This window comes from Uloborus diversus, chromosome 8 (genome assembly GCF_026930045.1).
Source record: "Uloborus diversus isolate 005 chromosome 8, Udiv.v.3.1, whole genome shotgun sequence".
In the NCBI taxonomy this organism is placed as follows: domain Eukaryota; kingdom Metazoa; phylum Arthropoda; class Arachnida; order Araneae; family Uloboridae; genus Uloborus; species Uloborus diversus.
Genome location: NC_072738.1, coordinates 82,953,938 through 82,969,891, shown reverse-complemented (window position 1 = coordinate 82,969,891; position 15,954 = coordinate 82,953,938). Strand labels below are relative to the sequence as shown.

At 33.7% G+C, this 15,954-nt stretch overlaps 1 protein-coding gene across 1 annotated transcript in view; it reads left to right on the top strand.

Moving 5' to 3' along the window:
- Nucleotides 1–15,558, top strand: part of LOC129228452 (potassium channel subfamily K member 9-like) — a 210,908-nt gene extending 195,350 nt beyond the window's left edge. Inside the window, exons 2-3 of the mRNA XM_054863133.1 lie at nucleotides 11,439–11,727; nucleotides 14,727–15,558. Of these exons, the coding sequence (XP_054719108.1) occupies nucleotides 11,439–11,727; nucleotides 14,727–15,141 (704 nt within the window). The 3' untranslated portion in view covers nucleotides 15,142–15,558. The remainder of the gene's footprint in view (nucleotides 1–11,438; nucleotides 11,728–14,726) is intronic.
- Nucleotides 15,559–15,954: the final 396 nt, after the last annotated feature.

Sequence of the window (15,954 nt, the reverse complement as noted above, 5' to 3'; positions counted from 1 at the left end):
TTAATTAACCGTTATCAATCTTCTGAAAGGCTATGGAGATGAAAAATTCAAGAAAATATACTTTTGAAGTAAGGATCGAGACATAGGGGATTGTGTCCTTGCGATGTGAGTCTTGGCAACATGCTACAATTCCTTTCATTTTTTTTCTTTTTAATTTTTGCAATCGAAACATATATTCGAATACGGGACTTAGACGAATGAATTAGATAGTCTAGTTTTTATAGAAAAAAAAAGTAAAACAAAAAAAAAAGAAAAAAATGAGTTTTTTTTTTTTTTTGTTTATTTATTTAAAAGCTATACTTTAGGGGCTAATATGCCATTAATCTCTCTTCTTGCTGCCGATTTTTATCTATTTGGCTTTGTCTTGTCAAAAAAAAAAAAAAAAAAAAAAACGGCCCCTTACCATCGATAGAAAAATAATGGCTGTGGTATTGTCGAAAAGTAAAATCAAATATAGGAGATCTATTTCCAAAAAGTGGAGGGTAATGGCTAAAAACGGTTATATTATTTGAGTTCAGGAGATTTTTTTTACAAAAGAATTAATAGAAATAGTGTCAGAAGCACATGTTGCGCAGGATAATTATTTTCTTCGCAATGGAAAAATTTAACTTTAACTTTATAAAAAATAATTATTTTTGAGTTCTATGCAGGAGACCGAAGACTTGTATAAGAGATTTTTCCAATTAATAACATTCTACTTCATTCTTGAAATATTGAGGGGGGGGGGGGGAAATCCTTCATTTAAAAAATATAAAGGAAGAAATTAATTTTGCGCAGAAAATTTCAAATTTTAAATTTCCAATAAAAGAAAACACGTTTCTTCGATACCTGCTATTGTCTCTAGAACCTTATTTTCTGTGTTCATGACAAGAATTTAAATGTAAAAATGCTTTAAATTTTACGTTACGTTGAAAAGCATACGGTAAACACATAACTTAAAAATTATGTGCCCAGAAACTGTAATTGAAGTAAAAGTTTTAATTGGATATTTGAGTAACTGAATTGAAAATTATTAAAATCACTGCACATCTTCTATCCCAAAATCTTTTCTTACCAGTTACATTTTTTACTTGTAAAAATAAAATACTGATTTTTAGGAGCGAAGTAGTTTCTCTTTGAAAACCTATCAAAATAAATTGCAGTTTATTTTGCAATGGAATAAGTAAAATCAACCAAATACTAATTTTCTAGGACGCACGGACTTTTTCTTTTTTTCTGTTTTTCGCATTTCTGCTTCCCCTAGTTCCCCCCTATTTCCTTATAGTTAAATTTCCTTTTAACTCTACGATACATAGATTCCGTTTTATTTAGAAATGCGTTTACATTAGTAATAATATAATGCAGCTAAGTTATGATGGAGTTTTTTTAAACTAGCAGAAATAAATCTTGTTGAAAGGATTTATTTTGAAATTAAATATTTTGAGGAACGTTTGCATATCCCAAATGCTAAAGTCCGCCAAGAAAACTAATTTATTAACATCAAGTGGATTCGTTCCGAGTTTTTTTTTTTTTTTTTTTTTTTTTTTTTTTAAGCAGATCTTTTCTAGATTCATTCGCATTTTATGTATGCTCCTCGCCTGAAAAGAAAACGTTGCCATCTTATGAGAAGAAAAGAAAAGGGGGATGAAGTTAATCCAAAAGAATTCCTTTTAGGAAGGAGAAAAAAATAGTGGAATAAGAATGCTTTCTTCTTCAATACATAAGAAAAAGCTGTGGTCTTACCTTCGCTTTTACAGGGATTCTGGGAATTACGAATTGATATGCATGTAGCATGCCAACATGAATTTAACGCTTCACTGCTTATGTGGTGCGAATTTTGTTCCGGGGATTAGGGTAGAACTTCCGCATGATAGAACCTAGTACGTTCGAAATTATAGGGGGAGATCGAAATAGAGCACTTTGATTTAGGTTTCTGCGTAATATGCTGGCTGCTGGGGAAAAGATGAGGGTAAAGCTATAAACTATGTTTTAGAGCTACGTTGCTGCTCGAAATATCTATACAAATCGATCGGTCATATCAGCAAAGCAGGTATCAAATTAAGAGCATCAAGACAAACGTGGCACTGAATTTGAAATGTAAAAATTATAATTATGATCATTAATTGGTCTTGTGTTCAGAACTAATTTACCATTTATTAAAAATTACTAGAGTTTAAACGAAAGTTTTTGGTAAAGGATCAGAAAAAAATTAATTTTATTATTTTTAGTTTCCATAATACAAAATATATAAAAAAAAGTTTATAATACAAAAAAATCATAATAAAAAACCCATATCGCTTTTTCACATAAGTACGCTCCTCTTTTGGAAAATATCCATGGTAATCCATAGATTTGCATGTGCACAAGAGGGCGCTCTTTGAATATTGATTACCATATAATTAACTGTCGGTTCAATTTCGTTAGATGCTTTTTTTGTATCGTAAATTCGATAGCTTTGATCATGTGTGTCATCTCATAGCAGTTTTGTTAGCAAGGGCAACTTGAGACTTTTGCAGTTGAAGAGTATATAAATGTTGATTAATTTTTTGGACAGTTGCCTAAACATTTTCTTTACCTCTAAAAAATGTTAAAATTGCACATTTGTACTACAAGTTGTGTTATTTCAGTTTTCTATAACTACAGTTTCAGGCATTAAGGAAGATATTAGAAAGATTTAAATTGTTGCATTCATTCTAGAATTATGTTCTGCATTTAGAATTAATAATAATAATAAATTATAATAAAATATGTAAGGTAAACTAATCTTAAGCTGGTATTTACAAACAATGTTTAAAGTAAAACTCGTAAGCTCTTATTTTTAAATTTTCAAAGTTTAAAACTTAGCTCAACACCTAGCATTTCTTTCTCTTCTCTTTCAAATAAAAATATGAAATACCTCCTACAACGGAAAAAAAATAAATAAAAACGTTATCACTAAGAAAAGTAAAAATCGAAGTAAAAAGCTTTCGAATTCCGTAAGACAATTTTGATATTTTTGGATACATAATTATAGTTACACGACTTCCAGTCGGGAATGTCGTTAAACTCGGAGGAAAATGTCCCTGCATCAAAATATTAAAAAATAATGATTATTTTCTTTCACAGTAATAATATAAGTCCTTGCTTATGACTTAATTTAATTATTTCGGGGTGATTAAAGCGAGCTCTAAATAAGGTTTAGGATTTTTAATTTCCGACGAATGTAAGCTGTGAAGATTTTAAGAGGATAATAAAGTCCTGCGAAATGAAGTTTCGCTCCAATCCGAGCTAAGCTATTGCGTCTTGAAATTACTTCGCTTTAGAAATTCTTTTTGAAATTTATTTGCTTAGGGGTTGACTTGTAATCGGCTTGCGTTTTTAAAGAATAAAATGATGTAAGGAAGATATGATTTTTGTTTCCCTTTCTATGCAAATTCGCTGAAAGTTTGCTACGTATGTCCTTACTTTTCTCAAAAATCTTCTTCCCATTGAAAAGAAAAATAATAAAAGTATTCGTATTTTCTGAAGAATTTGTTTCTAAAGTTTCAGAAAATAGACAATATTTGTATATATGATTACAGCATTAATAAAAATGTTTAACTACAATTTCGTGTGAAAACAATAATTTTTCAAAATTTATAAGACAAATAGTTCCGTGTACAGGTAAATGGCAGTGTCGATAGAAATGAGTTTTCGAGATAGTTGAAGAAACGCGTTTTAAAATGTTGAAATTATACGTATTTTTCGCGCCTTTTTTTCAGCAGAAACCAAATAAGCGAGCTTGTGCAACAAGATAACGTACCATAGATGACAAAAATGCAAAAAAATGAAAAATGAAAAAAATGCAGTTACTGCTCTTAACTTGCACATGGCAGAAAACTACGTCTTAGGGACTTTTACTGTATTCTACAGCTTAAACTACTGTGCTTAAATGTATGTGTACTAAATTTATAATACCAATGTACACACTGTAAAAACGATTCAGAAACGTTTCTGGAAAATAATAGGCAGCTGGCCAATTTCTGGCTGTAACATATCTTGGAAAAACCAGGAACGTTTTCCGCTTGAAGTCAGTAACCTTTCTGAAATTGACCTTGAAACTTTCTGAAGAATTGCGAAATCGCGCCTGTTTAAGCCAGTCATATCGCGAGAACCTTCTAGACAAATTAAATTGGTTTACTGTAATTGATTAGAACCTTCCTGATTTACCAAGGAAGCTTTAGAAGAATTTAAGCAACCACGGACAAAGCTATCCAAGAAAGAACCAAGCATATCACTTGCCTGCAATTCCTGCCTTGCAAAACAGCAGCTATCCATTGACTGTTCGATCCCACTAGGTAACAAATCGCAACATGGTTCAGACTGAAGGCTCCTTTTGCCGTTCCACATGGAACACAATCGTGAACTGCAATCTCCAACGAGTAAGTAAAAACCGAGATCCTGATTTTGGCACTCAATTCAGTTTATATCAGGTCACAAGTTACTTCATACTTAATATTTGCATACACTAAAAGCAAAAAAGTATTCCATTAGTGAATGAGGTAAAAGCATGTGGTTAAAAAAAAGTATAGTTAAATTCTTTTCTACCCATCCGCAACCACACAACCGGGGAAAATTTTAGAATTGAAACAAACTTTTTTTTTTTTTTTCGCTGTAGGCGACAAGAACAAAATACTTTTTTATAGCCGCCACCTTGCAAAAATTTTTAATTTTCCCTCTTTGAAAAGTCTATATGTAGTTTGCTAAAATATTGTAATATGTAAGTTTTTTGCTTCAATTTTTGAATTTTTGCAACCACCCACTCACAAAATATTTGATTTTCGCCTTTTAACTAACACTTGAAAATAAGACAAACTTAACTGAAGCTTAAAGTATTACAAATATTTTCCCTAAACTCCTGAATTAATACTTTCATGAAACTAGGATTCCGTGATATTTAAATCATACATAAATAGTTATGCAAATTTAAGATCGTTCTTATGAAACAGAGTTTATGCAAAAGAGAGCGACCATCAGTATTTTATAATTTTAATATTCAACAGTTAGCTAATATACATTAAGAATACTAAATTTCAAACATTATTCAAAAGTTATCTGTGATAAATGCTAATAAAATGCATGTGTTACACATTACGTAATTATTGATTATCAGTGGCACTAGATTAGAGCTATAGCTTAATAGTAACACTAAACCTTACTATCTACACTGGTTAAAGTCTCACATATTTCATTCAACTGCATTTTTTTATCATTTTAAAATTCTCATGTGCAGGAAAATTTAGAAAAATGTATGGAAATAGCATTATGCCCTAAAAAAGCATTTTAACGTTTTCCGATATCCCAGAGGATTCTCATGAACAAGAAAAAGAAAGAACGGTGATGACATTTTAAGGCCAGAATCTCCTACTAGAAAATTTATATAAGGTAGTTCGTTTTACGTAATTTGATGTCAAAAACAGATAGTTCTAGGGAAGATAATACTATCGGGTAACTCAAACTTGGTTGCAGTTTAACCTCAGCCAGCATTCAATAAAGGAGTCAAATATTTTAAACATGTTTAAGAGACACAATCTAACGAATCCTGTGGAGCTTTTTCCTTCTATTTTCCTGTTCCAGAAGGAGTTCATAAATTTTTCACCAATAGAAACAAAATATTTATAGTGCTATTTCATGGAAAATTGTAATGTTGTTCCGAACGTGATGCTTTATAGATTTCATTAAAAATCATAATTTAAAAGGATAATGAGCAAAATTTTGTTTCTTTAGAAATCAAAAACTTATATGTGACTTCTTAAGCAAGAAAGTTTGTTATTACCTTTTGAAATTATTTCTTTTTTATGAAATATAGGAACCGTCACGTGCGGTACAAAATGACAGTTTTCATTAGAATGCCCACATACATATTGTTTTTTAATGGTTTAAATTATTCTTCCTCAACAAATGAGATATGTTGCCTTTATGCTGAAACCTTTGGTTTAAAAAACTGCAATTTGTTTCGTCTGCTATATTAAGGGTGCAAAAATATTAAGTAATGTATATAGCAAACTACAAAAGGTTGACTTTGGATGTCCCGCACGTGACGAATGAAAATAAATAAAATTTTAAGCTACAAAGTTATTTAATAAAAATAATACTGTGTCAAGATTATTATTTTTATTAAATAACTTAGTAACAAATGTAAAGTTTAAAAGTGTGCTTACTCCTCTTTAATTAGAAGATTAAGATCTAAAACAAAATTTTGATGAAATTATCGAGTCGGATTGTCCCGCACGTGATGGCGGAAACACACTGTAAATCATTCTGCGGGAGCTACATAACCTAGCAAGTACATAAGCTAATTTTATGAATGTGTACATGAAATGTAATTTGATATGAAGCTTACATATTAGACACCATTTTCATGAATGAATGCACCAAAACCTGTTTTTATTTGGTGGATAGGGACAGCATTAAAAAAAATCGAAAAAAAAAGTTCGAAACTCCACGAGTATTTTTAAAAAGTTGTTTTCACAAAACTGTTATTTTTCTTTTTTTATGCGGTGGATAGGGACCGCGCAAAAAAAGTCTCACATAGAAAATGACCCTAAAACTTACAAGATAATACTTAAACGAAATCAAAATATATCAAGTCATGTTAAGTTTTGTCGAGTAGTCGGACAAAATTTCCCGAATAAGAAAAATTTTGGGAGGTCACAGTGACTTCCCATCGGGATGCCTATGTCGTCACTTGAAGATAGTACTTTGTACTCGTTTTAAAATAATTTCAACTACTAAATCCCAATCTAAATGAAATTTTAATGTGTACCGCAAAAAAAAAAAAAAATCGCACAAACAAAATCGCATAAAATAAGACCATATAAAAATAGGTTTGGGTGAACTTCATTTTGAAAGGGAACATTTGCTTCAATTTAAAGATCTCATAAAGTCGGGACCATTGAGAGAACAGAATACAATGTTGGGGGCACTCCACCTCTACATGCATGACTGTTTGATGCTGTTTTCTTGCGAATAACAACAAAATTAAAACGAAGTTATTAAAATTACTTTTATATTATTTTATCATAATAACAGAGAATATCTGGAATTGTTTCAATGGCAATATTCTTTTTCTTAATAACCTAAATCCGAGTACATGAAATACACCGCCAGCTCAATCATTTCAACCGAGGACTGCAGTTTCGTGCTTGCTAGCACTCATCAGACCGGCATAGCAAGCGACTGAGCTGGTGGTGGAAAACCTTTTAAGGAAGCCGAGCGGTGCCAAACAAACTGAGAGCTAATATAGAAATAGTACTACCTGACGAGTGATCGATACAATGGTTCGGTTCAACTCGAAGATTGAAGGCAAGGCATGGTATATTCAGTAAGTTACCGGCCCATTAATCAGGACTAAGGCAGAAATACTTGGTTTAATTTACGTCAAAGCTAAACTATAGTGCCTAGAAAGAGTAGTGTGCCGATCGACGGACGAAAAGTGCGGTCAAATCTGCTGAAAATGCTGATAGCGCTGCGCCCAGGGAGCACGCTATGTTTCTCAATCAGACTCGTTTTAAATGGGCGATTATATGCTGATTTCGCTGCTTAAAAGCCCCATTTTTCGGATCGAACTTATTTCAACGTAAAAGATAGATTCTCAAATAAGTTCTATATGTGCCAGGGGTGTTTATTTATTTTTTCAAAGCCGCCCAAACATTACATGACTCTTCTTTAACGAACATTGATACATTGAACATTGTACAATATGAGCTTCTAAAGCAATTTAAAAAAAAATAATTTAATGAAACTTTAGCACTAGTTTGTTAGCAATAATGGTTTCGTATTTTACTGTTCCTAGTAAGAAAAAAGGAAACTAGAGAGTAAAATTTGTCAAAAGAAGATTTTTGAAGAACTGCGTGTCTCTTATTTCCTTAATAAAACTAAGATATTTCAGCGAATTAAAATATCATTTGCTGAAATATGCAGTCTGAATTTGAAAATTTGATATCAAATAGAGAAGTAAGTAAATTTAGAATTCATTTCACGAACTAAAAAAAATGTTTAGAAGTTGTTTTTAAAGGATTTTTGTCTTATCATGAGGATTGCATTTTGGGGTGTGTTTGCTAAAATTGCAGGGGGGAGGAGCATGACTTTTGGGGCTGGATCCCTCTTGCTAAAGTTTCTGCATTCTACTTGGTGAATAAATATTACGGTAATTTATTCAAATTGTAATACCTAAAGCAGGGGTGCCGTCGGAGGAAGAAGAAGTGGGGGGAGGGCTCATGATGGAGACTACACTAGCAAAAATTTCAAAATAAGGCATTTTAAAAGAATTTCAGTCTCAATTTTAGGAAACCATTTTTTTGGCGGGGGGGGGGGGGGCTCTGTAAAATTAAGAGAGAGGATGCAATCGCCCTTGAGGCGAGCTTTCTTAACTAAAGTTTTTGCATAGAATAGCCAGTGGTCATTTTGTCAATAAATCGTTTCAGTATTTTTTTCCTAATAATTATAGCTGAACCAAGGGTGCCGACCCCGGGAGGGGGAGGGGGTATTGGCTCATGGTGGAGACTTCACTATTGATTTTTTTATTGAAGATGTTTCAAAATGATTTTAGGCTCATTAACGGGAAAAAGCACTACTGAGCGAACGGCGAGGAAAATGAGAGGGGGGGGGGGGGGGTTTGCGCCATCACCTTGGAAAACATCCATAGAGCAACCATTGGCATATTTGTTTCTGTTTTGTAGAAAACCAGTTGATCATCTCGGTAAGTAAACATTTCAGCAATTTAATTCTAATTATTTTACTAAAGCAGGAGGGGAGGGGTGTAGCTCTGTTTATGCCCTTTAAATTTTTACAAAAAGTGCTTTAAAAAGATTAAAGTCTCATTTTTGTGGTATAACATTTCTGGAGGGTGGGGTGCTTGGTAAAATTCGGAGCTGAGGATGGGTTTTGCGTTTGCTCTAGGGGTGGGGGCGGCAGCGATAGCAAAACGGTCTGCAATTTTCAAAATCTATCGGCCATCTTGTAAAGTTAATGTTCCAGTAATTAATTTTAATAACTGCAGCTAAAGCTAAAACATGGATGCCAAGGTGGGGGGGGGGGGTTGCAAATTAAACCATCAAAACTTTTAGAGGTGTTTAAAAACTAATTAAGTGTCATTGGGGATTTTTTTTGGGGGTGCGGTGGGGCTTCGTAAAATTTTGGGTGAGGAAGAGTGCTCTGCCGTTCTTGGGGGGGGGAGGGGGGCATACCTAAGCTAAATCTACATATTTAGATCTGCAATAAGAAAAGCTATCGATCATCTTGATAAACCAGTGATTCGAGCAATTTGCCCTTAGCTGCGCTGGGATGCAGAGGAGGGGAGGGAGGTGTGTTGGCGCAGACTACACCTTTGCAATATTTGAAAGAAATCAGAGTTCCATTTCAAAAATTTAACCTCATCTTCGGGAACTTAGAAAAGCGAAATTTTTTCTTTGCCTGATCCGTAACTACTTTTGCATGCTGGTATAAAACAAGATGTAGCTTTTTTTGTCTTAATTATCGACTTGGATGTATCCATTAAAACATATTGAAACTCTTTCATAAAGTTTTTATGATATGCGGAAAAAACAACATCAACGCATAACCGAATTATAACTAAATCCCGCATCAACTAATTTTAACTCCGTCAAAAGAAGCGTGCTTCGTAACCGCACTGCCCTCTAGCGGATTGCTAGATGGCGTCTTCAAGAATCGCGGGGGGAAAACAGCGGCGGTCGGCACATAATTCTTTCTAGGCACTGTAACTTAACTATTCATCAATTATGAATGATATATATAAAAGAAAAACTATTTACAAAATTTAAGATGTTAAAGAGTAAGATTTCTGAGATAATCATGAGAACTGAGAAAACCAAGTTGAGATTTTCTTGATTTTTACCTGTATTTAGAGGCAAGGTTGCACCGTTTTTATGTATAACCGTTTTTATTATTTAATTTTTACTTTAAGGGAGATGCAAAAGTAATTGTGGGAATGTTGCTCAGTACAGATTTCTTGAAAAAAATTTTCAACGTGCAACACATTAGTGAGCTGCTTTTCAAACACCACACTATTTTTTGTAGAAGAAAACTACTTTAAAAATAGAGTTCCTCCAGTTAATTTTGACAATTATCCAACCAGTAGAAATTGGTGAGTACTCCTGCTGAAATCGCATAATGTCAAAGGAAAATAAATTGAAACCACACTTTGAGGTAATTGACTTACACCTTGCAGAAGAAAGTAGAAAAGGCACCGAGATTAATACTGCTGCAAATGATTGGCGTTGAGAAATCGCTTGTCTAAGCACAAGTGATTTGCACTTCGCTAAAGTCTTAAGCCAATGCGTCAAAAGACATAAATCACACCTTGGAAAGTGAATTTGTCTAAAAGTTTTCAATACTTAAAATTAAATTTATGTGTGTCTGTGTAAGTAAAAATATTCTATTGCAGATCATTTCGTTTTCTTTCATTTAAAACCAGTCATTTTGAAATTTCATTACGTTTGACAAACTGCTATATCAAAAATGATGAAAAAACTATTTTGAAGAAATACACTTCGAAATCACGATATCAATATTGTTTACGTTTGGGTAATTACACTCAATTGTTTATGCTCAAAATTATAATATACTCAATTTAGTACCACTTTAATAACACAGAAGTACCTATATCTTTATCTTCTTGTAGTTTTGACTTTTTTTTGTGTGTGATATATATACCACTTTATTGTGAGGCATTGCATTGATTTGGTGATTTTTCGCCTCTCAATCTTACTAAAATCAAATAGTAAAAAAGAAGAAAAAAAAAAAAAAGGAAAAAAAAAAAGTTAATCCTACCTCCTTTCTTGTCGATGTTTCGAAGGAAAATGTTAAAGTTTTGACTTTCTTATCCGAAGAAGAAAATGACCATTACATAACGACTTCAAAATAAAGAAAAAATGCTATTTTGTTAACAAAAGTATACCATATTGAATTTGGTCCCACAATTATTTATTTTTGTGCACTAAGTTATGCAGCTATTGCTCATTAGAAAGCCAATAACCAATTCCTTAGCACTGTTCCTACCTTTACCTAGTTTACTTTTCTATGCTATGGAGCTATTTCTCATTGCTTTAAAACTGAAAATCAATGCTATAGAATAGTTCTCACGTGTACAGCCTTCAAATTTTTGTCAATTAAGTGATATTGATTATCTGATTAATACTGAAAGATATTTATTATCGATTTTTAACCACGTTTACTTATTCTGCTTTTCCAGGTTATAAAGTTATTGCCAACTTCAAAAAAATAATGGAAAATCTAACTTTGAATCTATTTTCATATTAGTCTATTTTCTTTTTCTAAGCTATGACACCATTGCTCATTGGTTAAAAATGTGAATGTTATGGATTTGTTCTCACGCTAACCCGTTTTGCTTTTCTAGGCTACATTGCTTATAAGTGCCATTTATGTCTATATTCTCACATATACTCATTTTATTTTCCTAGGTTATGGCAACATCGCTCCAAAAACAAACTGGGGTAAATTGGTGACAATACTCTACGCCATATTTGGAATTCCCCTCATGTTCCTCTACCTGACTAATATCGGTAACATACTGGCCAAGAGCTTCAAATACGTCTACGGCCGAATTTGCTTCCGGCGGCGTCTTGGGGATCAGAGGAGACGTCGCCAGCAGCAGCTTGAACAGTACCAGATTCATCACATCATGCTTCAAGATGCTGCGTCGCCGAATACAGGAACAAATTCAATTGTAGATTCATCCACCCTAATCAGGTTAGCAATTAGGCCTGTTTTGGTAGTATATCTATATACAGTGAAATCCTGGTACGAACTTCAGAGGACCGCAATTTTTGTTTATTGTAACGAGAACTTCGTTGTAATGTAATTCAAGCAATGTAAAAGAGATAAAATCAGGACTGAGAAAATTTATTTCGTTTCATCAGATATTTTGTTGTATCGGATTCGGTGTAACGGGGTTTCATTGTATGAAAAACCGGTACGCGGAAGCTAAAACAAGGCCACCTTGCAACTCATCTAATGTCAGCGCTTGCGAATGGGTCAATGATTGCATCTGAAATTTCACGTAAAAGCGCTAGCAGATGCGGCTCAGTTTGATATAACACGTTTTCAACACTGTTTTATGTACAGTCAACTTTCTGTATGACAATCAACAATTCCAGAGGCAAACTTTCTAGAAAATTAATTTGTTTCACGCTGCCCAAACCTCTGTTCCGCCGTGACTAATACAGATTTTGTATTACGAAAATGTAAAGCAAACATTATCATTTAAATCGGCAGTAGGTAAGAGGACATGTCGTAAAGAAAACTCTCCATGTCAAACGATATATGGTGCCCTCCACCAAACGTTTCTAACAGCCATTTGAATTTATTAACTAGCTGTATCATACTTTCGTTCAGGGCCTATTGATTAACATGAAAATCATCTATCCAATTTTCTAAATCCTGCATCAAAGAGTTGAAAAAGGTCATTGGAGCTAGACTGAAAATTTGAGTGACCAGTAAGCGGTGGGAACGAGCTAAAATAGCGGTTTCGGTGCTTGGCGAGCGTTAGCGAGGGGGGGGGGGGAGAAAGGGCGGAGACCACTAGGTTTATATATTGCATGTACTGTACAGTTTCTCAGAATTGTCAATTTTCACTGAATACTATAATCTCCTTATCGCTCTGAAACACTTGTCTGCAATTCTTATTGCTGTTTGACAGAAGGCAAAAGGAGGTTGTAACGATTTCTAGGCAGCCCATTCGTTGAAATAGTAAGATAACTTTTTGCAAAAAATATTTGAGGTCAATAATACTTTTTACATAATTACTGTGAATTATATAATTTTAATTATTTAGTTCTTATAAAACCTGTGTCTTGATTTTGGATAAAACGATTTTACCTCTTACTTAATGCCTGTTATACACTTTAAGGTCCTTACTTTAAGGTCACTTCAAGGTCAATCGAAAGGTGTTTAACTTGTAATTGTTTAATAATGATTTCTCTTACATTTAGCCGCATTGTACCTGGTGGTGACTGCTGCTAATTTTCCCTATTACTGCTTAAACAGAATAAACATTTTTTTTTTAAAATCGCTTATAACAGCTTAAGTTAACGATTTGTAAATAAAAGGGATTTACAAAAACCGACTAGAATGACGTTGTTGTTGAAATTCATTTACACAATACTTTATTTTAAAGTTTATTTGACTATAACTTTTCTCATTACGAATTTTTTTCGTGTTTACATATTTTTTCCTGGAAGAACCTGCATTTGCGACCATTATGATTCTAGTTTTGTTCTAAAATTTTTATGTATACCGTCACTGCAATTTTGCAATACACATTGGAAACACTTTTAGGACACTTTAATTGGAAAAAAAAATGCTCCTTTTGCCGGAATGTGTACTAAAAGGTAATTTTGAATGTGCTTCCCGAATCTGTTTCAATTGTGACTCGCTCAGGATATTTGTTAAATTTAGGTTTGAAAACACATTTGAGAACATATTGTAAATACTTTTGGGCACACTTTTGAAATAAACTTTTCGTTTGCACAGATATTATTTCAACACCTTTCTTTTATTACCGGGGTACAGAATCTCTCAAAATGATACTACTAAAAATTTTGTTGCAATGAATAGTTGTTGGCAGGTGTCGTGAGTGCCAACAAAATTAATAGCCTTGGCTCCTCGGGATCCCGTCTTCTCATCCCCCGTCTTCTGCCCGGCGTCAGCTGCCAACAGCCCTGCGAGATGGCTGCAAAATTAACTGTAAAAACTATTGATATATTTGAAGAGTGTACCGTCTACAAAGTGTTGTAACAGAAAAGGCAAGTGCCAGTGTTCAAACTATGTTCTCAAATGCGTTCCCAAACGTGTTAAAAGTGTGATGAGCCAAATAGGTACTCTGAAAACCGTTCTCAAAAAATTTTTTTAAAGCTATTTCAAAAAGTGTGATACAAAGTCTGCTAAAAAAGTGTACACGTGTGTGTGTTCAAAAAAAACTGTGGACATTTCATTGTGTCATATTTAACTGCTGAATAATACCAGGAGAAAAGACTTCTTTTGCAGAGAATCGGAAAAAATTTGAAACTCCACCTGACCTGCGCTCCTAGTAGATAATAAGCTATCAGCGGCTCCGACTCAGGATATATTACGAAGACTGTAAAAGTTTTAATAATAATGCACACTTTTAAGTCTCAGATTTAATTTGAAAGTAGGCGATAGAGTAACTAGATTAGTTACATTCTGCTGCCACTTCGTACACCAGCTTATTTTGTTGCACTATTGGTTGGACGTTGCTGTTTTATTGGACTGGACAATGGGCGAGTTTCCCTTCCGTTCCGAGTTTCCTTTCCGACCGTTCTTTAGCCAGTGATGACCACAAATCTGACACCGTTTTTTTTTTTTTTTTTTTTTTTTTGCTTCGTTGCTTCGTTGCCCACTCTCTGTAAATATTAATAACCACTGCTATTGAATACTTCTTAACTGCAGCCATTTTTCACATTACGATGCTTCGAGAGTCTGAAACCGAGCCCAGATCAAACTCAGGTTATACTCATATTTTTTTCATTACTACTTAAATAACAGTACACTTAATTTTTCAAGTCTCATGCATTCCTTCAGCAAAAGGCTATTTCACGTTGTAATGACAAAAAACGGGTTGACATAGCAGATCTGCATAGGTGTCAACTGGTCATAATTACTTGTATTTATTATACATATTAATTATATAATAAACTTATTATGTGTCTTTTTTTTTTTTTTGCTTCCAGGAACAAACTGAATTCAGACCTCAGCAAAGATGACCTTGATGATGACACTCCAAACTACAGGAACAAGCCACGCGTAACAGTACCCATCACACTGTGTCTTGCTATCATAGCAGGCTATATCTGTGGTGGAGCTGCTCTCTTTTCCGTCTGGGAAGGCTGGGACTACTTGGACGGATCCTACTTTTGCTTCGTGACCTTGAGTACTATAGGATTCGGTGACCTGGTGCCAGGAGACTCGGTGGTCTCGGACGATGGTACGCAGGAAAAGTTAGTCATATGTTCGCTTTACCTTCTTGCTGGCATGGCTTTGATCGCCATGTGCTTCAACCTCGTTCAAGAGGAAGTGGTGTGCAAGCTGAGAAGACTTGGTCGAAGTCTTGGACTTCTGAACGACCGCAACGATTCCGATGATTGAAGTGCCTTTGACGATAGTTGCTTGAATCCACGGAATCAAGAACTTTTCTTACTTTCTTTTGTAAAAAAACAACTATAAAAGGTTGATCCTTGAATTGAAAAACCCTTGCGACTCATCTTGTAAATTATCATTGGTTGGTGTTCACAAAATGCTAATCACCGGTGCATAGGTACACTTATGTGCTTTACTCATATTCATACTTCAAAGAGGTTTAGCATCCTTTATTGGAAAGTGTTTCTTCTGTTTGCATTTATTTCTGCACAGTGGCCAACGAAGTCTTACAAAAACAGCTTCTGCTTGCATCAATTTGCGGAGTAAAGACATGATTTCATGATTTTCATCACATACGGAATATAAACATGTTCCCATTGATTTCATACAACCAATCACCAGTCGCCGAATTTTAAACAGCATAAATGTGCGTAAAAAAGGCAACTTGATTTTTTTTTTTTTTTGAAAAGTATTGTATTTTTTCTTTAATATATTGAGTCATAAATGTATTTCACCAAGTTTTCTCTGATGATCATGGATTCAGTTCAATTATACAATAGCAATAAGTGTTGAACTATAATCAAAATGAAATATAATTAGGGGGAAAAAACGTCGAGTCTTTGAATCATAAGCAAAAAGTATGCTTTACATTTTCTGGACATGTAGCTCATCATGTATTTGTAATAATTGAGAAAATACTGACTTAATCCACTTTTATAGAACCACGAGTGTTGAATTAACACATAAAATGCGATATTTGTAAAGATATTTAATGTCTGAAAGTCGTTTTTTAAGAAATGTTTTTTTTCTTTTGATTTCTTT